The sequence below is a fragment of the Corvus brachyrhynchos genome, unplaced genomic scaffold, assembly GCF_000691975.1.
Source record: "Corvus brachyrhynchos isolate BGI_N302 unplaced genomic scaffold, ASM69197v1 scaffold131, whole genome shotgun sequence".
NCBI lineage: Eukaryota > Metazoa > Chordata > Aves > Passeriformes > Corvidae > Corvus > Corvus brachyrhynchos.
In genome coordinates this window covers 127,999-155,828 of record NW_008236438.1, presented here as the reverse complement: position 1 = coordinate 155,828, position 27,830 = coordinate 127,999, and the positions used below count along the sequence as shown (strand labels likewise).

The window sequence follows — 27,830 nt, the reverse complement described above, 5'->3', positions numbered from 1 at the left end:
AAGAGTGTACTTAAAACAAAGGAATAAAACTATTTGCAGTTTTTCATTTTGCCTTCAGCAGTGGTGCCCTCTGCAGCAGATGAAGCAGGCAGCAAGTGGAGAAGCTACTGGGGCATGACATCTTCCTCACTCGTAACTTGTTCAACATGGAGCAAGGGACAGCAATGAACTCTGCTGGATGCCACTTAGTCCAGACCATCAGTTACACCGAAGTCTAAGGGTTACTCACACAGATCCCAGACATTCAGGCTGTGAGGGACATACAGTTCATTAATATCAGTCACATTATTGTGCCTTGAAGGAAGCTGAGGGAAGACATGCCATTTGGGACCATGTCAGTAGTGCTCAGGGTCTGTGTTATAAGCACATTTCTCCCGAGCAGCGGTGATAAGGTCAGTTATGAACTGATTCCTAAAGCTTCTTTTAATTAGACCTAAAAATATGTAGCACAATTAGACTCAGTTCTGTGAGGAGTTTTCCAAACACTCTCATGCTGACTCAACCTGCCACTTGGTTTCCTCAGCATCCCAAATGTGTTTCTGTCCATGGCATATGAGGTTCACTGTAAATAAGACTGTACCTTTATATTTGGGCTCTTTTATGTAGGAGGCTTTTTTTAGCTGTGTTTACCCAGTGGTTTGCCTAAAGGGATAGCAGACAGTGACTAGGGTTCCCATACACTAACACTTAAAAATCATATGCAATATTCTTCATTACCACCTCTCGCAGAAACTCCCAAATAAATCCCGGTCCATCAATCAACAAAAAAACTCTACTACATAAACGCACATAAGTGCTTTCATTAGCCTATGCAGGCTCACTGGTCTTAATACTTTCTTAACATTCACCGTTTTAAATCTCTTTCATACAAGGCAGTAGTGCTTGATGAATGAGAATGACTTTTCACCACACAACCTCAGACAGTCATTTCTGAATAAGCAGTTTGAGTACTCATCACCCACCCTAACACCTGGAGGAAATTATCTGCCAGGCTAAGATACTTCTGAAAAACTAAGTTGTGTCTTGATTCCCCTTTTAGATTTCTGTATTTAGTCATTTAATACTGCATTCATGAAGGAACCCCATTCACTGGCTAACAGGGTATTTGAGACATTTCTGTTATATTTATCAAATTAGGAGAAAAGTAAATGCAAATGAGCACATGTAAGTCTCACAAAAAGCCAGGACAGACATCAACATATTAAGTTCATATTACTGGTCTGAATCTATAAATTATCATGACATGCTGTCATACTGTGTGTCATGACAGATGTTTCCCAAGCAAAACAAATAGGTGAACAAAAGCTCCCAATGCTGAATAAAGAAGCTATTTCTAAAATATTAACAATTTAAAATTAGTGCCTCCTAACCTGTTCCCAGTCTTTCCAAAGGATTCTGCCTAAGTAGCAGAGTAATCAGATCCTGGGCATCTGGAGGTGGTGCTTCATCCTTTTCAGGCCAGTTGATTTCATCTGAAAAAAAAAAAAAAAAAGTTGTTTGATCTTGCTGAAGTCTGATCCCAGCACAAACTGTGTGAATGCTCTTACAGTGACCTACCAGCAAAGCAGAGCTAAAGCAACTTTTTCAACTTACTCTTCTGCATACCAATTACTTCCAATTTTTATACTCTCTATACAGACTACATAAACATATTATGTTCCCATTTACTTCAGAAGTCCTCTTTAACACAAAACTGTGCTTAGCAGCAGAATACAGAATGCTTGCCTCATGGAAAACTTTCAAAATATTAGCACAGCTTCTATGCTCTCTCTTCTCTCTTCCCCACCAAATCATGGTTTAAATTGTAGTTATGTTCCATGGAAACTATTGTTAAGATGGACACTGCTGACCTGACCCGGCAGGCGCTGCTCACATCTGTGTTCCTTCTCTAATGCCAGTAGACGCCCTGAAGTCACTACTCCCATGACTAAGGGTCAAGGTGTCAGACTGTGCTCTGGAGACATACATGACAACGGAGCTTTTCTCCAAGAGTCTCATACTTCCATACTGCCTCACTTTACTGACTCTTAAGCTACTATGGCTTTAGCACTTCATGGCAAGCCGGACTTAAACCATGCAATCAAGACAGGATACGTTGCGTATGAACATGAACTTTCTAACAGCCTACACACAGAAAGTTTTGCCTGATTTTTAGTGGAAGCTGCCTCCACAGATGTAATACAGTGCAGGTTTAGACAAAACTCTGCCGAAGTTTCTTGGGAGGTACAAGGATTTGGGCATCAAAGAACAAGAACACTTGGAGCTCCGGAAATACAGAAAGCTGTTAAGGATTTTATTGTCATTTTATGATCTAGACTTCTTCAACAAAATAATTGTAACTGGAGAAATAATCATCAGAAGCTTCACACAGGTTTAACCTTTGTATTTCAGAGTTTAAGGAAACTTACTGATACAAACAGACATGAAGTGTAACCTGGTTCTGGAGCAGTATTTTAAATTCTTATGACTTTAGGTATCTAAGTTTACACTGAGGCCTCTCACAGCTGTCCTTGCAGCTTGAGGGCAGGAAAGGCAACCTACAACGAAGAAGGAGGCAGCAAGATTTTAAAGTAAAATTTTAAGGAGAATGCTGATTCTGCTCACGGAAACTAGTGGAAGATCTAGGCTACAGTTTGGTTCTTTAATATGGCTTTTACAGTCAAATACAAGGGGATAATTTATTTTAGCATAGGAAACATCCAACTAGAGTTCTTCTAGAGATACTAAGAATTATTTCAGTAAGTAAAGATATTTAAAATAGAAGAGAAGCAACTGACAAATCAAGATCAAAACATGAAATTGAGCTGACCAATGGTCTTGAAAGGTGAGTGGGAATAGATCAGGTTTACAAATAGACTTCTACAAATAATTTCTGTAAGATAAATTGACACATTCAAACAGATAATAACAAAAGTATCCGCTAGATTGTAACACATGACAGCATGTTTTACAAAAGGTAAAATTAATGCCACATGCAAAATAAAGCCTGAAGTACAAATTTTGTCATTAGGACTATTCCCTCCTCTTCTCCCAGTCAGAGAGTATAAGGATAAAAACACAGGTGCATGTGTCTGGAAATGCAATAAAAATATGAGTTATTTCCATGTTTGCCTGCCTACAGCTTCCACTGCAGTTTAAATCTGATTTGGAAAATAAAGCATGAATATGCATTACAGCCATGAGGCGCCCAGAAAACAGACAGCATTTTGCTGCTTGTGTTAATTAAACAGTTGATTCTTCTTGCCACTCGGGCATCAGTATCACATTAGAAAACAACATGGTTAAAAATCCATGAACACACAGAATGTTACAAGCATTTTAATACAGTTTACAAACAAGTCTGGCTTTCGGCTTCAGAGACAGATGATGACAGAGTGTCTCCTTAAGTACAAAAGGGGATTTCTTGCATTCTCAGAGAATGAGGAACCAGAGGTGCGTTCTTAGCTACTGGACCTTTTAAGCAGACCATAAAACAGACTGGGAAATACTTAGTAACAGAGGTGCCATTTTGTTAACCTTGTGTCATAAATAGAGATTCTCTACATCTATGCACCTGGGAAATTTATGGAAACAGCAGGTAGGATAGTAAACAATTCTGTTTAATTATTATTCAGTTTTGTCGCAAGATACATAACAATACTTAGGGTCAGTTTGCAGGTTAAGATCTAAAAGGTTATTGAATTTTGAATGGAAGAAGAACAGCTGCTACAGAAATAACATTACACTCCAACAATCACCAATAAAATCATTAACAATCTGTGAATTGAATTAGTTTCCTTCTTTTTCTCATTATTTATTATTTGGGAGACATTTGTTTTAGAGTTTTATTACATCTTTGTAATTTCTTTATTGTGCCATGAGGCATTTTCCCATTTACACAATTTTATTTTAACTGTTTCTTCTCTGGTATAGTTTCTTTACCAAAGACAGAAAACACTATTGCATAGTGGCACTACTTTTTTAGTAACATGGCTTCTTCTCTTCCAAACAGTGCAGCTTAACTCCTCTACTCTGTATCAATGAATTTCTGTACTTAGCAACAATATACAGTAAGTTCAGTTTTTAATCTAAATTTATTGTTACTGCTTTGATAGCAAATTGTGCAGTCTATCAGTGAAGTTGTAAAATATTTACTATTAACAGAAATAGAATCCTTTTTGGTTTTTTTTAGTGATGATCCTCACCACTGATTACTTGTCCAAAGAGCTCTTCTGGTGTATCTCCAAAGAATGGCACACATCCAACAAGAAATTCATACAGAATAATTCCCATAGCCCACCAGTCCACTGGTTTTCCATAACCCTGTCTCAGTATCACTTCAGGAGCTATGTATTCAGGTGTACCACAGACCTGAAAGAAAGAAAACACGCACGATGGTAAAACAAGTCTTACTGAGCTATGTCACATTATTTGTAATTCCTGAAATGTAAATGAAAGTGAAAACGTGGAAAAAAAATGGAATTCAGTTGGGTTTAATCTGCTGAGTATGCATAACAACTAATGTTTTTAGAACAACCTACCTACATTAAGAGGCATCATAATAAACATTTGGATATCTCTCATGCAAAGGACAGTTTGTGCTTTGTACACAGGAGTCCAGCATGGCAAGTATTTTATTTAACTTAAAATGTATCATTATCTTTATATGAAAGTTGTGATGGTTTTATCTTAAGTAACTTTTACAGTGAACAGATTGTGAGCAACGGTAATGAGGCATGCTTAAACGGAAATGGGCCATAGCACAGATTTTAGCACCCTTGGTTGTGCAACACATAATGAGCTCCACAAGTACTCTGCTGAGATTTCTGAATTCTTCATAAAACAGTTTTCCATTTGTCTCTCACACACATTCACTTGCACACAATTAGGTTGTTCATCTTACTAATAGATCCTAATGTAGAAAGGAAAAAGCCTAGAATAATCTTCAAAGTACTTGACATACTCCACTGGAACACCAATGCAGAAATAACTACGGTTTATTCAGTATTATAGTATGCTCTCCTGGCAAAACATTACTTCATGTGAACACTCAATGTAGAAATGAAAAAGGCTGTTTCTTACTTGTTTGTCGAGGAATTCTCTGGCATCTTTCTCAATGTGACCCTCGTACAGATTGGTAGTCAAACTCATAAGCCCCACTTTTGACAGGCCAAAGTCTGTAAGCTTTATATGGCCCATGGATGTTACCAACAGACTGAAAAATAGAAAGATTTTAAGTCACTGTGATATAATTCAACATTATGTGCTTATCATTGTTAGTACTATTACAACTATAATATTTAGAGGAAAATGGTTCATTAGCACTGTAAAATTATAAATACAGCTTAAAAAGTAAGTGGTACAGAATAAACAGGTTAGAAATCTTATATTTGTTACTATTATTATCAGAAGTAAACAAACTTTTTATGTGCAACTGCACAACATCTCACAGAACTATACAAGTCTTGAGAGCTGAGCACTAGAAGCTTTGAAGAAACAATTATCATCTGGAAGACCTAAACCAGAATACATATCATTTTTGAAGTGAGGTGAGCATTTTCCGTCTGTAACAAGCTGGATCAGTCATGCATTTGGAAAAAATCTCAGGGTATTAAGTTAGTAACTAATACTACACTGTCCTAAGGTATCATGCTATGTGAGTATTGTCAATTAACACCCATGACTTAAATTATTCTTCTTTTTTCTTATTGTGAAACAGGAAGAAAATGAATGGAGTTGCAACAGCCATACTTTGTATTTCAGCTACTTGCTGTAATGTTAATTTACTTATATAGGAGCAACACTGTATTTTCAAATATTGAAATTAAAAACCCTAACCCCCTCAAAAAACAAAATAACCCCAAAAAATCATGCAACAGGAGATATTTCCACATCTGGTCAATCTTGTCTTCAAACATGCAAGTATCTGCAAGTTGATGATATTTTGTATTAAACAGTGGTTTAAGTATGTAAACCACTTACATGTACACTTCAAAAAAAAACTTTTGAAAAAACTTTTCCTTAATGACTAAAATGTGTTCCCCTTCATTCTAACCAGAAGAGTAAATACTTTTTCCTTTTTAGCTACTCTGATAGCCTGTTCCATCTTAAACAGAAGCTGAAAATTCTTAACAGCTCTTTTGGGAAAAAAAAAATGCATTTTCTGTAACCGCAAGTAATGAAAATCCAAATATTGCGAAGGAATTGCGAATCTACGTAACATTTACCAAAAAAAAAATTCAAAGCAAGTTTAAACCTTCCACACTTTATCTAAAAATTTCAAACTCCTCTTTCAGTTATATTCTTTGTACATACTTGTCAGGTTTCAAATCCCTATGTACAATTCCATAATTATGAAGGTATTCCAAGGCCAGAACAGTCTCTGCAAAGTACATCCTTGCCATGTCTACAGGTAAGGGACCCATATTCTTCATCAAAGTAGCACAGTCTCCACCTGTGAAACAGGACAAATGTTACAGATGACTCTATAAATTGTGAGGTGTATCAGTATAATCCATACATGATGCAGAAAGGGACAGAAACTGCAGTAATAAATTTTTATTTTCTAGTCAGATGATTCAACTGAACATGTAACCCCCTCAAATACTATACTGGAAGTAGTGTAAAGCAGGGAGAGAGCACTACAAGGATTCAATTGAAAACCAATAAAGTATGTACTGCTACCTAAGCAGAAAACAAACAAACAATAAAATAAACTGGGGGGCTAGGGGGTGGTGGAAGCCCAAAGAACCATACCTGGGTATCTCTTTAGTACTGCTTCTGTCCACTGTTCTCCTTCAGCATCAGCACCTTTTGAAAACTGTCTCCTCTCTCCTCTTTCTTTGTAAACAACTACTACAAATCCCCCAGCACTTGCTAATGAAAATTTCAGATCCAGAAAAAAGCAAACATTTCCACGTGAACTTTGAATGCTAGCACACTTTCGATTACGATCTATAAGGAATTTACTCTAAGAGCAGTTATTTCCCATTATAGCTGGAACACAAGTGTTTTACAAGCTGTTTACTGGGAGATAATGACTGGTGGAAAAAAAAGAACCACCTTGCTGTTGGATCTGGTTCCTAAATCTGAATTGCCAGAGTATGGAGGAGACACAGGGGGCCCCTTCTAATTCAAGTACCATATGGGTTATTTTTCTTTTGTGGTGTAAGGAAATTCTCTTCTTCCTCTATAAAACAGAAGAGCAATTTTACCTTCTACATATTCCATGACCATGCATAAATGACGTCTTGTTTCAAAGGAGCAGTACATGCTGACAACAAAAGGATTTTCTGCAAATGTCAGGATATCACGCTCAACAAAGGCCTGTTGGATCTGGTTTCGGAGGATGAGATTCTGCTTATTAATTTTCTTCATGGCAAATCTTTGTCTGGTTTCTTTGTGTCTCACAAAATAAACCGCACTGAAAAGTTCAAATGGGAGAGAAAAAGAAAGAAGTCTGATTAACTGCTAAAAATGCATTTTTTTTAAAACTGTATATATGTTGTACAAAAGACTTGTTTTCAATTCAATGTAGTCCTTCACATTAAAGAATGGTTACAAATCTCATTTTGTTTAAAAACCAGGATGAATCTCAGTCAACATAAATTAGTACTCAAAGTAAAACAAACAACTCTCCTGCCCTTCCCTCTCCCTCCCTCCCAATCAAACAACAGATATAACAGCAAATGCTTTCAGCCCAGGCAGATTTCAGGCATCCCACCAACAAAGGATTACATACAAAATCCAGCTATGGCACAGTGTTATAAATCATTGTGACAAATGCTTATTCTTTAGGTGTGCTGTAAGGAAATTATGACTCAGACTCAGTCCAGGGTATCTTAAAACATATCCTAGGTTTTGTATGAAGGTTGCTTAGAAGTTGCTCCAAGGGGTGGCTCCCTCATGACCAGGTGCAAAATCTCCTGCTCCTGTTCAGTCCCTGACATCAGCACTGATCCGCATCAGAGGAAGGTCACCAGTTGGTAACCCAAAACAAAGATCACTGCGTTAACTACGCAGTAGTATGCGACTGTGGTGTATCTTGACATGCAGAATTTCCACTGGGGTGTTGGGTACAAGGTTTCCTGTAAATTTGGTTAGGTAAAGTCAAGGCAGCGAGGGAAGCAAAGGAAAAGAAAACCTCACTTGGGCAAGTCTTCTCTCTTTCAAGGCTAAGGAGAAGGAATTACCCTGCTGTGAAACACTGACAAGGACTTTAAAGGACTTTACTGCTGCATTTCTCAAAATCCCTTGAGGCAAATCCTGAAAATTTTTGCCTTGTTTGAAATCTCCTTTGTACCATTTAATGCTTATACCTTCTCCAGTACATACTTATCACACTGTTTATGGAAAGAAAGCACTTACAGGAGAATTGGGGGGGTGGGGGGGGAAATGGGATTCAATTATGAAGTTTTTTTCATTCAATTAATTGGCCCATCAGGTCCAACTATCAGCATACACTTGTTTATATAAACACAAAAAGTAACACTTGCCTTACTATTTCTATAAAGATCTTCACACAGCTACCAAAGTTATAGGCACTGAAAAAAGTCAGTACTTCTTTCTTTTGTGAAGGAAATCTTTCTAGACAGCACAGTTTCTCTTACTGATTCTGAAAGCTTTCATTAATCCCTCATTCTTGTCTGAGCATGGGGCAGATAAAAGACATTACACAATTATGAAAGTAGGTAAAAACTACCTTGGGGCAAAACCCCATGACAAACCCCACCCTTTGTGCCTCCTAAGTCTCACTCCCTTCTGCCCCTCCCAAGCTGGAACACAGACTGAGTTACTCACCTCCAGTACTCCTCCCTGCTGACTTTATGCCTTTTGTCCTGTACCTCTTCCTACTGCTCCCCTCATAATCACTTCTCTCTTCAACTCTTACTCTTATAACCCTTTCCCTTGTTTTTCTTTCCCTTGCATTTTGGTTTTCCTCTCTCATTTGTTGCTTTCTCCTGTCAGTTTCATAATCTCCTGTAATATCTTTTCTTTTACCTGTTTAAGTCTCTTTCTGCATTCCTGGCATGTAAAAAATTAAAGCCTGAAGCCTCCATCCTTCAAAAAAAACCTAGTAACTTGAATGAACTAAGGACTGACTGAGGATTTGGCGTACAAATATTTCTCTAGTTTTAAAATGGACAGTGTGCCAAGATGGACTCTTAAAAGGCAAACAGAAACCAGAGCGTATTAATAAATCCTCCTTTCAGATCATACACATCTGTAATATCATTACTAACATATTTGAAAATGATTAGACTGTAAGTTCCAAGGACTATCTAGTCCAGTAAATATCTGGGACATGTTGCTATGTTTTCCCAGCTGTCTAAATTGCACCTTCAGTCTTAAAATCACAAGCAGGTAACTTTCCACTAGGATTCTGTTATTTCTCAGAAAAAAAGCTGTTTAGATCAAATGTACCAGACTCACGAGATAACTGCAACACAACAGTCTCTCCTGCTTTTACAAATACATACACTGTTTATGCTACACGATGTGCTTTCAAATGATCTTCAACGTACAAAAACGTCTTAACATCCCTCACATCCTCATGTCACGCTAACCCCAGCAAGCAACATTTATGCTTTATGAAGAAAACTATACCCCAGCCAGCAGCATGTCGATCATCAAATGGTGCCCATGATCTTCAGTATATTATAAAGACAATTTCAAATTTAAGGATTCTGTGACACAAAAGCAGGGTAGGAAGAGAACCCAGACTGTCCTGCCGATCCACTGAATGACAGTAGCATGCCCTGTCACCCTGCAAAGCCACAACCAGAGTGGTACTGTTGCATCCTCCTATTGTCTGAAATGAAGAATTTGATTTCCTATCTCCCCTCAGCTTTCTGTTCTCATAACAGAGCAACAAGAGTTTCCAAAGCATCCTCTGATTTCACAATGCGAATTTCAACAGGTATGCAAGTGCTCTGCATTTTACTGACACTGTAGCGCAACACAGCAAAAAAGCTTACTTTTCAAGGAAAGTAAGAACATTCATAAAAAACAAAGAACATTCATTTGGAAATGTCCAAACATTATCTTATTTCACTTACAACATGAATCTCAGTCTGAAAAGGTATCTCTGTAATACCTGTAGTTAGGCACAATTATAAAACACTGCAAAAGCGGTAAGATGACAAAAGCATGCTAAAGTATTTAACTGGGTTCCTGAATTAGTCCAATTTAAATATCATGCCATCTATCACTTCAATCGTACAGTCATGATTCCTGTTTTTTCTCTAAATTGAAAGAGCTCGGATTACCAAAATAATCCACATAGAATGGTTTCAGGCCTGGCTTACAGCTCTCCAGTAACTCCAACTTTTGGAGCCATTTTACAACCTAATCTACATTCAGGGCTTAAGGCTGACCTGATTTTCTCATCTGTCAAAGGACCTTGAACTCCTTGTGGAGACACAGGTATTGTACTCACTGCTTAAAAATTGTACCTGCTGACCAGGAACTTTGTTTCATTTTTACAAGCCATTTCCTGAGAAGAGACTGCTAAATTCTGTTCTGCCCTGGAATTATGTCTGATGCTGTCTCCAGTGAAGAGAAGCTACTGGTGAGGCTGTGGCTTATATTATTTGGTAAAATTTATAGATAGTTACTTAAGATTAGAATTTAAAAGCAGCACTGCACCACCTCCGAACGAGGCAATGCCTGTGACCAGATCAGAGTTACTTGGTTAAAGCACTGAAGCTCTTGGACAATGCACTCAGCCTTCTCCCTGCAGTATTTCAGACTTATCCTAGTGTGCCTAGAAGGAAATGAGAAGCTGGCCACATGACAAAGAGAACACGATGACTTTGATGCTTCTCTCACAACTGATACTAGTCCTGCTTGTTCTAATATGTCATCAATTTTGAATAATAAAACCACCTCTCCATACCTAACAGCACCAATACCTTCTATCTTTACAGCAGCTAGTAAACACAGATTCAAAGTGACAAAACTGCAGTCCAAAATTCTGATGGGTAAACTGTCTTTTGCTACTTTAGTGAACCTAGAAAGTCACACTTCCGCCTGTCCCCCTCCACTTCTGAATCAGTGGCCACCAGGCTGATGATGAATTAACCTGACTGATGGTGTTTTATTCTACAGCTGGTAACTTCCTTAATCCTGTTCCAAATACAACTATACATGAGCAAGTACTGTCAACAGAGTGGAGATGGGACAGAATGAGTACTCGCAAGTTACATGCAGCAGCTGCTCAAGACATACTGCTTCCGAATTTTTAAATTTATCAAGCAACACCATTAGCCAGTGTGTCATGTACGTACTGACATTACCATCCCTGCAAAAGTAAAAGCATTCCAGGCATGAGAAAAAGTCATATCATGTATTTGCTTTAAACTGATACAGTTATACATTGAAGAGACAGTGAACCAACATCACTTGCTTCCCTGAAATTAAATGTAATTTTTATTTTCTTGAACTGTTTCAGGAAACCAAACTGATGCTTACTTGAAAAGACTATTACCTGCTACCTACATCTCACAAGCTGGAATATGGAAAAAATGTTGTGACTGCAGTAAAAATCTAAAATTTGGAAAATACGAAAAGTTTGGTCTGGCTGAAAAAAGTCAGATAGCTTGTGAAAACATTAATGACTTGGCCAGAATCCTACATATTTACTGATTCGCAGCTTGTTTAACTTCCTGTATATTCCCAGCCATTCCCAAAAGCCTCATTTACTCATCTACTACACCTCATGTACTATACAGTCATTTAATTGCACTACAAATGAGTTTACCCGATCAATTAAAATCAGAGAACTGCTAAGATATTTACTCAAACCTTCACAAAACCAATAGTTTATATTTAAACTCATCAAATTTAACATATATGACAAATCTCTGCTACAGCATGCCAAGACCAACAACTAACCTGTCAAGTAATCAAAGCTTTTCATTTCACTGATAAAGGCAAAAACACCACAGCAAAGGAAAAGAATGTTACAGGGTTTTCTTTAATTAGTTCAGATTTAAACCCTCCATTACAGCCTCAGAATAAGTAAAACAATACAACAGCATACTGCAGCTTTAGTAAGCCAGAGCATAAAATATGCCCACTGACATATTTTAGAGAATCAATCAACAAAGCACAGGCAGAATTCACATATACTTAAGATTATTTTAAAAAATTAATGGCCTGGAAAAACATAGGAAGGAAAATACAATCGTTGTAGCATAACAACAATAACTTTTGTTTCAGCTACTTATACTCGTAAATAAACTGCAATAAATGCCTTCAGGATAGTTTCTTGCTTTATATTCACAAGAAATCGGTATTATTGGTTTATTACACTCCATTTCATAGATGGGTTACACAGCATTTAGGTTATCTTGATGCATTCCCCTTTAAACTTGACCATAACTTTTGAGTAAATTAACCATCAACTGTATTGATGCCAACAGAAAAAAGAAAAACCCACTTTAATAAAGACTAGAAAAATGGTTTGTTGATTTTACAGTCTCTCCCACTTACCTGACATAGTAAAAATTTTCAAGCAGATAGTTTTGAAAAAGTGATATCCTAGAGAATTTAGGAGCGCAAGCCTCCTCAATTTACAGTATTGAATAGGTGCTAAAACCACTTTTAAAGGTGAGTAAGTACTTTTAGAAGTTTATTGTCTCACATTTCACTATGTTCCTTTCGCTCTCTATGTATTGAGTTTGTATAGCAAGGTGTTGGTAGTGGGAGGACTACAGGAGCCCACACTGGAGGAGGTTTCCTGGCAGGACTTGTGACCCTGGCGGGGGCCCACACCAGAATGGGCTGTGCGTGAAGAACTGCACACCGTGGAAGAGTGACCTATGGTTGCAGCACTCTGGGGAGGTCTGTTGCTCATGGGATGGACTCACTTTGGAGGAGTTCATGGAGAACCGTCTCCCGTGGGAAGGACCCCACACTGAGGCAGAAGAAAGACTCCTCCCCCTGAGCAGCAGCAGGAACCAGGTGTGACGAACTGATCACGAACTGATCACAATCCCCATTCCCTGTCTCCCTGCACCCTGGGGGGGAGGAGGCAGAGCTGGGAAGAATGGAGTGGTGGAGGAAGGGGTTTTTTTAAGGTCTCATTTTACTTCTCATTATCCTGCTCCGATTTTGTTAGCAATAAATTCAATTAATATCCTCAATTCAAGTCTGTTTTGCCCGTGATGGTATTCAATGACTGATCTCTCCCAGTCCTTATCTCAACTCATGAAGCCTTCATTGTATTTTCTCTCCCCCATCCAGTTGTGGTGGGGAGCCATAGAGTAGCGTTGGTGAGTGCTGGGAATGGAGCTAGAGTCAACCCACTACAGGCCGTTTTGTTTTCTCACTTCCAATTTTTCTTCTAAAAAGTAACCATTTAAAAGAAAAACCCAAACCATCAAAATCTACTTTGTTATTTCTTCCTTAAAGATGGAAGTAATATCACTCTACTAAAGTGATGAGCTTTTCATACACTTGCTAAAGAAAATAATGATTCATGAAGAATCTGGATATACTCCAAGCTGGTTACTCTCTAGCACCTCTTCTTTTCTTCACATATTTATAAGGGTCTCATCCAATTTTTACAGCATTACATTGCCAATTTTTTTGTATTATTGGCATTGAAGAGATATGCAGTAAGTCTTGATTTTCCATGACACAAACATGAGGAAAAAAAAATAGTGTGTGCTATAGAAGGGCATGGCTTGTCATCCGTTCTTTTCCAGCTTTGTAGATCCCTATTTGACTCTGGTTTCAGGTGGACAGTTGTCTCCAGTCTGCATTTCTTAATGGCTCTCTGAGGCTCCTTCTGGCTGTAACACCTATGGAGCAAGAGGCACAGGTAGGTCCTACTGAACCTCTGACTTCAGGTGCCAGGCCTCACTCTGCTGACCGCAGCATGCCGTGCTGCTGCTCCTTCCTCTCCCCATCCCTCAGCATCTGAAAATTGCTTGGAAGTGGGAAAGGTTCAGTGACTCCTGACACCCCTTTCTCCAACAGAGGCCTACCCCACACAGTTCCTTTTATCCTCCTCCAGTAAGAAAAAGAGGTGAAAGGAGGAATGGAGGGGACTTAACATATGCCAGGGAGAGGAGAAGGGGGTGCAGCTAGGGAGGGGAGCAGCATCTACTGCTAACTGCTGAGAGGCAGGCAGGCTTTTGAGGTACTGGGGTAATTGGGAGAAGGTGAGATATGGCAAGCAGCAAGTTTGTCTATGAAGAAATTCTGAGAAAATTAATTTAACAGAGATTGACTAGTCAGAAATTGTATTTGAATACTTATGTAACTTTAATGCAAATTATACTATTTCAATTAGGATTTTACTGAGTGATGAAAAAATGTCTGGACACAAGTAGCCTCCACACAAGCTACCACGGCCAACAGTCTTAGGCAGTACTAAATGCCCCCTGTTCCAGAACTCACAGCTACCTTTAACTAAATTTCATCAGAGAGAGCCCACCAGCCTCAAGCCATCCAGCAGGCATACAAAACTCCAGTGGGTAGACTGCAGGTGCTTTTTGTCCTATGTCCAAGATCCCCTCACTGAGTGCTCAGTCCTGTCAGCTCACTGCCACTTCCCACCTCAAGCAGAGTCAGTCTAATGGGGTCTATGCTGGAAAGAAGCACAGCCCTCCTCCTCTGCCAGGCTGTGACATTGGCTCATTCAGCAGTGGGCTCCTCACCTCAAGATGGAAACCTCTCTTTTTTGAGCCATTTTACATCACTCCTGCTCCTGCAAGTTACACAGACCAACACTTCGTGTCTTGATACATTTCAGTGCAGAGGAGGAGCCAAACAAGGGTCTAACAGTACAGGATCAGAAGAGGGGACTGAAGACAGACACCATCACTGCACAGTACTTTCAGAAAATATTTTGTGTTTGTTTAGAGGCTCAGGTTACCAAAATTTTCTTCTTGGTCTTCTAGGATATCTTCAGATGACTTATATATCACTAGGCAGTAAGTTGTGCACTCTCCAATTACCCAGAAACAAAGCGAGAAATAGCAATTCCTTAAAAGCTAATTGGTTAAAATCTGAGAATCAGAACAGCATCCACAAAGTAACAAAGCACTGCTGCCCTACTTCAGGGAATTTGTTCCTATTGCAACAATATTTTTAGGTCAAGTAAGCACTCATTTTTATCAATCTGTCTCCCTATAGACGACATATAATTCTCTCTCACATCTGCATAAACACAGGCTTTTTGCAGTATTATAAAGGTGAGCTTAAATCTGCCCTCTGATTTATTCAGATTTCATCTCTGGCATGCTATCTGCTTCTAAAAAACTCCTTCTGATGTAATATTCAGTATTTTAATATACTGCAGCACAGACTAATTCATTATCACCTAGCAAACTTTCCAAAACCTTGTGAACTTACAATATTAGTAACGAAACAAAAATGCAAAATGAAAAAAGCAGGGTGCAAGCTACTCCCTCACATTAAGACCCCTGAAATAAGAAATAATGGGAAATTAAGCAAAAGTAAAATGCGAAAGAGCTGTCACAGTCAAGGATTACTCACCCATAAGCTCCATTACTAATCAGTTTAATTGTTTCAAAATCACTTTCCCGAGGTTTCCTCTGCAGCTTCAGTGAGGTATTAGAGCTCTTCAAAGGAAGAGATGAAAATGAACAAAGTGAATACTTTTTTTCAGAATCAGGGGGAAAAAAAAAACGAAAAAAAAACCCAGCTATCACCAGGCTGTCACACTGATGTACCAGGTGAAAGCTCTGGACAGCCAGCCAGACAGTCAGCACAGAGAGGGACCAAGGGGCTCCTGAAACAAAGCTGCTTTTTCATCTAACTGGTATCTGCTGCACCACAGCAAACTGTCGCTTCTCTCCACACACAGGTTACAGCCACGAAAGCTTCTGCTAAAGTAGTTACTGGTAATTCTTATCTGGAGTCATGGACTTCTGTGAATTCCACATGGCACTCGCTGGACGCTGCCTTCCCATTTTACTAAATCTGACTTTCGTATTACAGCCTGGTAGTAACAAACTATTGACAAGCCCTTCTTCACTCAAATAAACTTTGGCACACTTCAAATTAATGTTAGGGTAGAGTGTGATATAACAGGGAGGACAATGAAAAGAGACAAAATGAAAGAGAAAAAGATGGAAAATAAAAATGCATTCATTCTACCTCTGGAGTGGTCACTTCTATCGACTTCTTTGTCAGAACTTTTTGAAAACCAAGTTGCCTTGAGTATGGCAAAATCTTTTTTCTAGTTTGAATTTTTAGTTAATTTTAAAGATGTGTGAGTTAGAATTGGGGTACAGGGAGAAAAAATGAAGGCACAGGACTCCAAATTCAGACTTCTAAACCCACAAGATCTTTTTCAAATGCCTTCTGAATCTCTTAAGAAATTCCATGACCCCTATCCAGGCAGTTTGGAAAGAGTTAAAATTTGTAAGTAGACCTGGTTGAAATATTTTCAATAAATGCTTGCTGAAGAAAATTCAGTGCAAGACCAGTGAAAATGTTAATATAATGAACTACACAGGAGCTGACAGAGAGGACTTACTAAATAGTTCAGGCCACTTGTCTGCCAGTACAGGATTCTTCCTAACTGCCATTTATGATGACTGTGAGCAGTCCTGTACTTGAAAGTTATGCTTCCTGTCACTTCCCATGTGTGTTTTTTCCACAGCTACATTTTGAGATGTTTCCAAATATTCCCTCCATATTTTTATTTACTGATTTCATCATCTCCCCTATTTAAATTCCTTTATTACACTACATTATCCTTTCTGTACTTCTTCAGCATTTACACAACACAAATAACTTTACAGTTTCAATTGCTTAGCTAATGCTAAGCCACTTTGCACCTTAGGTTCAGTGAAGTACTTCAGAACTTTCTTCTAATTATTCTGTCTTTTCTCCAATTTGTCAGTATCCTTCCACTAAATGCTACTCAGGTCTAATACAGGACTTTAAATGCAGAGAATGAAAGCAGAAGAATAAGAAACACCTTTTCTGTCAATTACAGAATCCTTTGTAAGTGGCACTTCTCTAAATGTTAGAAAATATCCCAATATAACATAACACGTACCAGAGAATGATGTCTTTTCTGTTATGTATCAGAACTAGTGTAACAGATAATCCATGCCTGCTAACATTTGTAAATACTTGTGAAGTACCACTGAATTATCTAGACATCCCCTAAAACTGCTCTTGTTTTGCCATCCACTTGCACTGAAAATCAAGGCCAAATTGTTAGAACTTCATCTGCCCTGCTGACTGAAATCCAAGGTGTAAGAACCAACTTTTAAAAACAAGACCTTAAAATAGGAGCATTTAAGCCCACAATATTCAGCCCAATCAACGTGTCCAACTTGCTTTTCTTTTTCCATCCTGTGCAAACATCTCACAAAATATTACTGTAAAATACCCATTGCTGTAGGCACATATTTTCAAACAGATTCAGAAGAATGATGCACAACCTTTCAAACTGTAAACTAACTTTCTGACTCCAGGCTATTTGCTAACTTACTCATTTCTTCCTTGTCTCTTCACTGGATCTGTTCAGAATCTGAACAGAATTCAAAATTTGATCATGAGCTGCCTCTGTGAATGGACTGTTTTAAAATCTCTTTAAAATACTCTGTTTTATTAAACAGTTTATCAATACTTCTAAAAGAAAAAGAAATACATTGATTGAATAGAAAAAAGGATGGTAGTGGTGGATTTTGTGGTAAAGTTATAGCCACATGGTATACACCAACTTTGTGGAAGATGAAGACACTGAAATGTCTAGGAAAATAGGTGGAAAGCTTGGTTATACATTTTGAAAGACTTCTGCCTGCAGAGCTTCACAGAGTTAGTGTTGTTAGTATTAACCAATGTTTATTCCATCTGTTTACACATACCAGGAGAAAACAGAACAGGTAGGGTTGGGGGAACACACCAGAATTTCCTTGCTCACATTCAGCAAAAGCAGCAACGTAACAGGAAAACTTACACTTATTGATTCATCCGTTTCCAGAGTTTCTGCTGTCCCACTGTCACAATTAGCTAGCTGAGCTATTTCTGAAAAGAAGAATTAAGAACTTCATTTTAAACTATGGAACATACAAAACTAAATGAAGCACAGAAAACATGAGAAGTGACACCTTAATGGAATACTTAATAGAAAATGTGTCCTACCTGTAGCACTTGACAAGCAACCTTCAGGGCATCTCCAAGCATATAGGAAAAAATCCACCCAGAAAATGAAGACTTGCTATTCAGTGCCTATGTAATAATCTTCCACTGAAGCAATGAAGATTAGCCATCAAGCAATGAAGAGCAATACTGTTTTCACTGCTGAGACCTGGGAATTCCAAGAGCTGTGTGCAAACTGAGCACTAGGGGAAAGACAGCACTAATCTGCTAAAACTCCTGAGGATCTCAGCCCCCGAGGAGTTAACAGTAGGCCCCATCCTTCTTGGGCTCCTTCACAGTTACAGCAGAAGTTTCTAGTTTAGACCTAAGATGGACTCCAAATAGTTTGCTCCTTCTACACAGAAATGCTGATAAGCCTAGCAGAATAAGCTAAAAGTCATTTTTGTAGAAGCTAATAATTTACAGAGTCACTAAGACAGGTGACTTCTCTGGGAAAGTAAGATTTTGGGAGACTACAGCTTGATCAGATTGTTCCTGCCAGGGTCAACCTATGCTGCAGAGCTCCTAAGCCCAGCCTGTTCTTCAGCAGGCGTAGTAACCAAGAATTCTTCTGGGTAAAAAAAGCTAAACAGGACAGCCAGTAGCTAAAAGACTCCAGCAATCATATACAAATTTAGTGATATATTCTACATAGCCAAAGATGCAAATCTTATCACAATTATGTGCTGGGAATCAGAAATAAGACCACCTAAAATTTGCAAGATGCATTTTTATCTCAGGACTGTTAACTGAATTTATGACTACAAAATATAACTGAATATTCACAGAGAATATCTAAACTGGATTCTTCTATATATAAAAATAAGTGATTATTACAACTGAAATGCTGCACAATACTTACTGCAATTTTTAAAGGCAAATTAACCACAGAGATTAATTTTCTGCTGGAACAGATAAAGATTTAAGGAGTAATTCTCATCTGTAACCACTATGCAAACCAAAATATGTGTTAAGTGTAAGAAACAGAAGAAATCAGAATATAAAATATGTCACTTCAAAAGCCAAAGAGATCTTTCAAGTGTTAAAGAAGCTAAAAGCATTCCAAAAATGGAGTCAATAAACACTGAAAAATACCCCCACTGAGAACAAACAAAATCTTAAAGAAAAGAAAACCATATAGGCTGAACCTGAAGTGGATTTTCCAGGCAAAAGTCAACAGTTTTGGAACATGGGGGTTTTAGAATAGAAGTGTTGATGAAACCTTTACTCTATGGGCAAGAACCAAGCTAGCTGGAGTAATATACTTTGACAGCCTTCTCAACTGAAATTACTTTCATAAATAGCAAATTAAAACAATCCTTTCTGGAACAAAACTTTTGCAAAATAACCATTATCTGAGAAATCCATATTATTTGCAAGCAGTAGGTACTAATGGAATGGAACCAAAAGTCAGCTTTCAAAACAGGGAGCTATGGAACCATTTTGCAATGCCTGAAGAGGTTTTTCAAACTCATCTAAATACCATTAAACATCTGTCCTTTTTCTCTCATTGATTTAAACCATTTCTGAAGACTCATGACTCAAAAAGGTAAAGATGGTAATTTAAAAAACATGGGGAAAAATTTCTCCCCAGGGAACTCTTCAGAAATGCAGCCACCAGTCTCTGCTAAGTGATGAATTTGTTGTGGTATTGCTTTCAGTACAGTATAAACTTATCTAGCATTGTCTCCAAATAATGCAAGAGTCATTTCACTCAAAGAAAGGACACTACAGTTAGGCACCAAACAAAGGAGGTAAGTAGAGAAAGGTCTAAAGTAGGTTGCTTTTCTCTGCAGATGAAATAAAATCCTTTGCATGAACATTTATGAACACTGAAGACATAAATTAACATCTTGGTTGAAAATACAATTCTGTGTTACGGGATGAGTAGTGCTACTGAGGTGCACTTCGTTTGTTTTGAAGAACTTAGTTCTGCGTTTTGAAAATTTTCTGGTTTTACATAAAAGGGCTTTAAACTTCTTCAGGATGATCTTCCCATAGTATTTATATAGTAATGAATACAGTGCTCCCAACAGCTCTCTCTGTAAACCATTAATTCCAGGGCATAAACCCATAGTGCCCTTCTTTTATTTTTGCTCAAGAAGAGTCCCTGTATACACAGACACCAATTAACATCAAAACCAGACCACTTAAGAAGTCATTGCACAGTGATTTATACTGCTTATAAATATTGTTTTTCTTGGAGCATGGGAGGAAAGCATTAACACAAATCAGATGGCCTAAATTACCTATTACAAATACACATACACATTAATCTGTAGAACAAAACACTAAATAATCAATTGCTCAAATCTTCAACTGAACCAAGAATCAGTAATCCATATATCATACACCCCTCAGTATTTACTGACAAACCACGTGTCCATTTTCTCCTTCAGAAAAAAAACCCAAACCCCAACGTTTCAATTATCCTTTGAATGCTTTGAAGTTTGTTATATTAATTTTCAGCTTATGAAATATAATAAGATGCATCCTAGATGATGTACACTCCCATAAAACAAATATTTAGTTAAAGAAAACAGTATTCCTTATTTGTATATAGGCATTTGTTTCTAGACCTCTCTCACAATAAACTGTTCCAAAAAAATTCAAAGATGTTATTAAACTTAGGTAGTGACAGATTTTTGACTCCTGCTGATTTTTGTCAATGAGAAAGATAAGGTTCAACTGGAAGAACCAGGGTCAATGATACAAAACCCTCAACCCACACTCCAAATTAAATCTTGCATACTTGTTCAGTGAAGAATTGATGAATTGTCAGTTTAGGACAGACCAACAGCTCACCAAATCCAGAAGACAATGCTTTATCTTGCAGAGAATTTCAATACTTCTTGATCTTTTCCAAAACCAAAGAGAAAAAAATACTTATGTATATTTTCCCAATTTGTCTGGCTTCCTTGCTGCACTCCAAATACAAACAAAAAGCATCAAAGCTGTTAATCTGTATCTCTGACAGAAAAGAATACTAAATTTGGATGAGGAAGTCCTGTGAAGATAGGAAGGATAGGAAGTGGAAATAATAGGCTTGACTTTCTTTAGATCTGTCAACATTAATGTCATCTGTAACAATACTCAATCTAACTGAATTAGAACTAACCAAACAGCTGACACAACTGGCAGCGCTGAACTTCACAAACTGCTTTAGTTCAGCAAAAAGGTTTTAACACACAATATACTACTTCTTTGATTTAACAACATGTGATCTTTCATAATGAAAAAAAAGGTTTATCATAGTTTTTTCCTATTATTTTGTGTTATCAAGCCCTATCCTAGTCCTGGTTAGTAACACAGTAGACAAACTAATTGGCATCAGCTAGACTCATTCTTCCATGACGGCCCTTCTGCCGATTTCTTCCAAATAGCAGAACTAGCACTGAACACAATGAACCAATTTCTATTTGTCACCAGTGATAGAACCTGGTCTCAGGGCAGCAAAGATGATGATCTGGCTAGGACAGAGAAGAAATTTTAGTTTTTTCAAGATGTCCTTAAAAGAACCATAGAATGCCTTGGGCTAGAAAGGACATTGAAGATCATCTTGTTCTAAAACCTTCTACCATGGGCTGGGACACAGAATGACAGAATACACTGAGTTGGAACAGACCCAAAAGGATCATAAAGTCCAACTCCTTCAGATCCTGTCACTGGTCACCACAGAGAAGAGAGCGGTGTCTGCCCCTCTCTCTGCTTCCCCTTGTGAGGAAGTTGCAGACTGCAGTGAGGTCTCCCCTCAGTCTCTTCTTCTCCAGGCTGAACAGACCAAGTGACCTCAGCCACTCCTCATACGGCTTCCCCTCAAGGAGCTTCACCATCTTTGTTACCCTCCTTTGGATGCTGTCTAAGAGTTTAATGTCTTTCTTATCCTGTGGCACCTGATGCCCCCCAGGCCCTCCTGCCTGCCAGGGCACTGCTGACTTGCATTCAACTTGCCATCCACCAGGACCCCCAGCTCCCTTTCCATGGCACTGCTCTCCAGTCTCTCATTCCCCAGTCTGTCTGTACATCCAGGGTTGCTCCATCCCAGGTGCATAACCCAGCACTTTCCCATGTTGAACTTCACATGGTTGGTGATTGCCCAGTCCTCTCATTTGTCAAGGTCTCCCTGCAGGGCCTCCCGGCCTGGAGGGAGTCAACAGCTCCTCACAGTTTTGTGTATCTGCAAACTTGTTTCATATCCCTTTAAGTTCTGCACCCAAGTCACCTATGAAGATGTTGAAGAGCACAGGGCCAAGGATGGAGCCCTGGGGAACCCCTCCCGTGACAGGTCCCCAGTCTGATGCCACCCCATTCACTGTAACCCTTTGTGCCTGACCCATGAGCCAGTTGCTCACCCATCATGTGATGTGTTTATCCAGCTGTGGGCTGGACATTTTCTCCAGAATGATGCTGTGAGAGACAGTATTTTTGAAAGCTTTACTGAAATCCAAAAAGATGACATCAACTGGCTTCCCTTGACCACCTAGGTGGGTTACCTCGCCACCTCCCACTAGACCAGGTTGCTCAGAGCCCCATTCTGTCTGGTCTTAAACACTTCCAAGGATGGCACCCATCACTTCTTTGGGCAACATGTTCCAGTGCCTCACACTCTCACAGTAAAGACGACTTCTGCAGTGACAATACCTCCCCTACAACCTAAGTTCTCCCTACAGAAGTTCTAAACATGGACTGAAATTACAGAGAAAAATTAATGGGCTGGAAGACAGTCTTCTCAAAGACTCCAAGATGCAGGAACCTGGGGGCACTGAAAGGCAAACAAAACCTCAATCAAGTTGCCTTTGTAACTGTGCTTAGATAACCGTTACCATCAAATTATCCCAGGAAATTTCATTTAGAGCTGAAATGAGGAAGTTGCATTGTCAGGATGAAAGATGATGAGTGGTATCATGGATACAGTGTATTTGTGAATGATATTTGCAACAAAAAAAATCCTATTCACAAGAGATGGCCCTTTTAATGTGTTTGAAGCTGTGAGAGTACTGTAAGAGTCAGCGAACACTTGCTCTGCTACCATCTTCATCTTGACCCTTTTCAGGTACACACAGATTATAAGGATGATAAAACACATTGAGAAGAAAGAACCTATAGCTGTACCAGGAGATTCACTTACCTTCCAGAGGATCCTTATTTAAGCCCAGCTGGCTAATAATGTATCGAGGGATGTCTGTTTTAATGCCCTGCCCCTCTTTAGCATGGCCTTCAGCTGCTTCCAAAAGATAGTAAAATTCTTCGGGATCAAATTCCTAGAGGAAAAATAACCACCATCATTTTCTCTGTTGAAACTGGTTCCTTAGGGTCTAACATAAAGACTTACTTTGCTCCTTCTAACTCCACATATATGGCATTTTCCTACTAAAAACAGTACCTCTTTATTCTATTACTAATAGTCTATTAATCTATTCCAATTCTTATACAGTGTAACATGATGCAAACAATGGAATTGCATGCCATTATTTCAGAGCACCACTTTATATGAATAGTATGTTCTTTGCCCTCAAAACTTCACGTAATACTGAGTGAAATGACCTATACCCAGCAAAAATAAGATTTCAAATAGAGAAGATATCTCCCTGCATGTGCCTGATTATAAAAATCCACTACAACTATATAAATATACTGCACTACAATCTTTACTTCTGAAGTATTTGTAATCAATATATATGCACTGTTTTATGGAAAATACAATTAAATAAATCACTAACTTTAGAATGACGATAAAACTGAAACTTGATTTAAAAAATTTGAGTTTCATTGATCCAATTGTTTCAAATCCAGAAATGAAATATTCTCCTGTGGGAACTAACTATATTGCAACTATCATTTATAATGTACCAAAAAGGCAAGCCTCAACAAAGAACAAAAAGGAACAGAAAGAATAGAAACTCAAAACTCTACCTATTCCCAAGTCCCTTGGAAATACATTTATTTTACTACCTTTATGGACTATAAAAGGAGAAATACATTGAAAGAAGCAAAGGAAGATTATTAAAACAATGCTTGGGGGTTTTTTTAATGCAATTTCTCTCTCTACTGGCATGAATTCATACCAAAACATCTGTCCATGGTTACTGCATTCTCCAAGGCGCTTGTGGCTATAGGTGCAATGCTTAACAAAGTGATAGCCATTAGTCATTAATGTAACAAAACACATTTTTTCCTCGAGCAGGTCAGCTCTGTCACAAACACCTGTAGAAGCCAAGCAGACTGCTGAGCTAGCTAATTTCCAGACTGTTTTGCGGCCCAACATAACTCCATAGGGTTTTACTCTACATGTTGAGTCACAAGGGTCTTGTCCTAGACCCTCAAGCTACTCAGGACTTGGGAAGTCAACATCCCAACCCAGAAGGCAGCTTCTGAAATTCAGTATCATGCATCCTTTTGGAAGCATCAAAACTGCAGCAGCTAACAGGAGGAGCTGCAGCATGTCTGAAATAAAGTATCTTTGGAATTTTCAGTCTTATGGAAACAATCTTGGTTTTACATTTGTCATGAAACAATTTGCATCATGTACAGCCTACTGCAAAGGACTTACCACAAACCAATGAACTGTCCAAGCGGTCTTAGTTTAGCTCCAGGTCTCAGGATGCTGCTAACCTGCCCAAAAATCTGAACTGATAACTAAACAGTACATGCTGTCTCAGACTTACTCTCCTCGTCTTACATGCCATCGCCAGCAGTTATCTCTTACATGCTACTTCTTCGTACTAAAGAAGTCAACAGCGTGATGTTGTGTTCCAAGATTTCTATCTACTTTTGTCATGAAAATGTTACCTGCTGCAGTGGCAGATAAACAGCTCTCCTCCACTTACCAGCAAGACAAGGCAATTTCAAAACAGGTAATTTTAATCATATGAATGTGTATGTGTACATCTATCTCAACACACACATAATGCATATACAGGTGTGAATAACGAGAAGCAATGAATTTATTTTCTGATCTTCACTTCCAACTCTGCATTTCATTTTACATGTACAAATGGAGAAATATCTTTAAATAATTGGCAGTAGCTCTTATCACATATGAAACCATAAAACCTTTATTCACACGATTATCAAGTAAACTAAAATAGGAATTCACATGCTATGAATACCCAAGACAAGACTACCATCAGATAACTGACAGCTTTACTGCATGGTATCTGAAACGTCTCATGACCACAAAGCTGGATTTACAATTTTATGAACTTTCTTACAGAGGGTGAAGTTTTCCAGATCTACTATATATTTCAGACAGATATTCTAAAATATCAGCCAGTAATATTAAAAATCTTCCAGAGGGATACTACAGAAAAACAATACGGTTTCTTTAAGTTTACAATTATGTTTACAGTCTAGGCTTAACACCTTCTTGCATGAAAAATGTATTGTTTTATGACTGTACGCCTAAATTTGTTCAAGCTACTGTATCCGTAGAAATATATGATGCAGGACTGTTGCAATCCAGTTTAAACCTCCTGAAGGTCCTTGTCTGAAGTGAGAACACTTGAAACAAACTGTGCTGGCTTTCCCTGCCACTGCTGCTCTTGAAACTCAACTACAAGACACAGTCACACCTGGCCTTTGCACCACTGTTCTTCCACTCACTTCTGCAGGCCCAGCAGAAGGAGGGGTGCAGGATGCACATCAATCTGCTTGAAGGATAAGGCAGAGCAAGCAGCCTAGGATAAAATCCCAGAGGCAGAAAGTGGGAACTAAGTGAATAGAGATTTGGACTAGATCCCATTAAAACTTTGCACTTAGGGGGAATGAACTAATGGGCAAATAGACCACCAGGAGAGAACTTGAATTAGAACCACAGAATCATCATGGTTCCAAGAGACCTTTAAGATCATTCAGTCCAACCATCCATCCAGCACCACCACTGCAACCACTAAACCATCACCCAGCACGAGATCAAAACACCTCTTGAACACCTCCAGGTAACTCCACCACCTCCCTGGGCAACCTGTTCCAATGCCTGACCACCCTAACAGTGAGAATAATTTTTCAAATATGTAATCTGAATCTCTCCTGTCTCTGGCACTTTCCTTTCAGGGAGCTGTAAGAGAGATAAGGTCCCCCCTGAGCCTCCTCTTCTTGAGACTCAACAATCCCAGCTCCCTCAGCTGCCCCCAGACACATTTTCTAGACCCTCCATGAGTCTTGTTGCCCTTCACTGGACACACTCCAGCTCCTCAATTAGAAAGTTAATAGAAAATGATGATGATGGGGGCAAGGGTTGGCAGAAGAAAGGCAGCAAGCCTGTAAGGGAAGATATAAAGTATCATTAACAAGTCTTGGTCTGACTGCCTACAGGACGTGCTTAAGGGCATTTTTGGATGTGTGATAATAGAGAAGGATGCAAAATAGGGAAAAAATGAGGATATGAGAAACTGGATGATGTGGAGAAAGATAATATGAACCCTCTGAACAGAGCAGGGAACATCACACTAGACATGGAATGAGCTTCTTGGCAAGAAGGAATAAATCAAGTTTGGATTTAATGGCAGAAGCAGGACATGCTAAGGTGTTCTTCTCTCTAAAGCTTTCCTTTTTGTTTTGATTGTTTTTTTTAAACATCTCTTTCATGCTGATTCAGAGCACATATCTTATTTTTAGATTCCTTCTGAACTGCAAATCACGAACAAAAAGCAACTGGGAACACTGAGACTCGGTATTTCTAAAACAAAATAGAGGCAGCTCTCAAAATGCCCATGGCTGAACGAGCCAGGGTGTGGATTAACTGTGCCACAGATGAAGGGACACAGCACAGAGCCAGAGTCAGACTGGAAAGACTTACTAGCTCAGATTCAGTACCATGCAAATGCAGTTACGACAATTTCAGGCATAACTTGAGTCTAGCAGCAGGCTGGCTCCCACATAAGCCCTGCCAGCCTCAAATAGCTGTATGCAGCATCAACACTGATCTTGGTACTGGCAAGCAGAGTGGCTCAAAGTCAGCTCAGGCTGCCTGCCAGGCCTTTTGGACTCAGGCTGGCTCTGGCATGGTATTTGGGTGTCTACACCAACCTCCTGTGTACACTGTGTTCCACAAGTGTTTATTAGTTCCACTGAACAACTGAAGCACACTGGCTCTGTATGTAGGAGCAACTTCCTGCACCTGAGCCATCCCAGCTCCTACAGCACGGGTAAGAAAAGCAGAAACACGCCCACACAGCTCGCACAAACTAACCCAGTCTGGCAACATTGGTGCTATGCTCATGCATAAATGAATTAACTCTTCTGCTCCTTCTGGTCCCCAGTATAATGCCAACTGCCCGTGTATCTGGACAGCCTAATCCTTGTGCTGCTCCTATCATCAGATCAGGTACTGCAGAGCTGACCTCTAGTTCTGGCAGCTGTTGAGTGCAACAAAATTATGAAACTGTTAAGAAATGAGAAAACCACCAAGCAATTATAATTCTGGAACAGTCTTCCCAAGAAATGGAAAGTCAACAAAACAACAGAAAAAGGCAAGTGGTTTTAAAAAGCCGCTTCCTCAGCTGATGGAAAGGATTCTATACCATAGTACCTGCAACAGCAGGGAACCAAACAAAACTGCAGGAGGGTCCTGCCAGTATACTACATTCAATAATAGAAGTGGAAAGGATCCCACTAACAATGAAGCTCTACCACACTGTTTGACATGTTCCAAGAATCAATTGCAAAGAGCCTTGAATACTAAATAGGAGAATTTCCTACACTACACTAAGTGAAAA

The 27,830-nt window shown here is 38.9% G+C and overlaps 1 protein-coding gene across 5 annotated transcripts in view; it reads right to left on the bottom strand.

Moving 5' to 3' along the window:
• The window catches only part of MAST4 (microtubule associated serine/threonine kinase family member 4), a 130,251-nt gene that overhangs the window by 19,198 nt on the left and 83,223 nt on the right, over nt 1-27,830 (bottom strand). For all 5 annotated transcript variants that reach the window (XM_017747066.1, XM_017747067.1, XM_017747070.1 and 2 more), the window contains 8 exons: nt 23,243-23,375; nt 17,933-18,000; nt 15,490-15,575; nt 7,194-7,402; nt 6,295-6,433; nt 5,062-5,194; nt 4,185-4,350; nt 1,371-1,472 (listed from right to left, as the gene is read on the bottom strand). In XM_017747066.1, the coding sequence (XP_017602555.1) occupies nt 1,371-1,472; nt 4,185-4,350; nt 5,062-5,194; nt 6,295-6,433; nt 7,194-7,402; nt 15,490-15,575; nt 17,933-18,000; nt 23,243-23,375 (1,036 nt within the window). The remainder of the gene's footprint in view (nt 1-1,370; nt 1,473-4,184; nt 4,351-5,061; nt 5,195-6,294; nt 6,434-7,193; nt 7,403-15,489; nt 15,576-17,932; nt 18,001-23,242; nt 23,376-27,830) is intronic.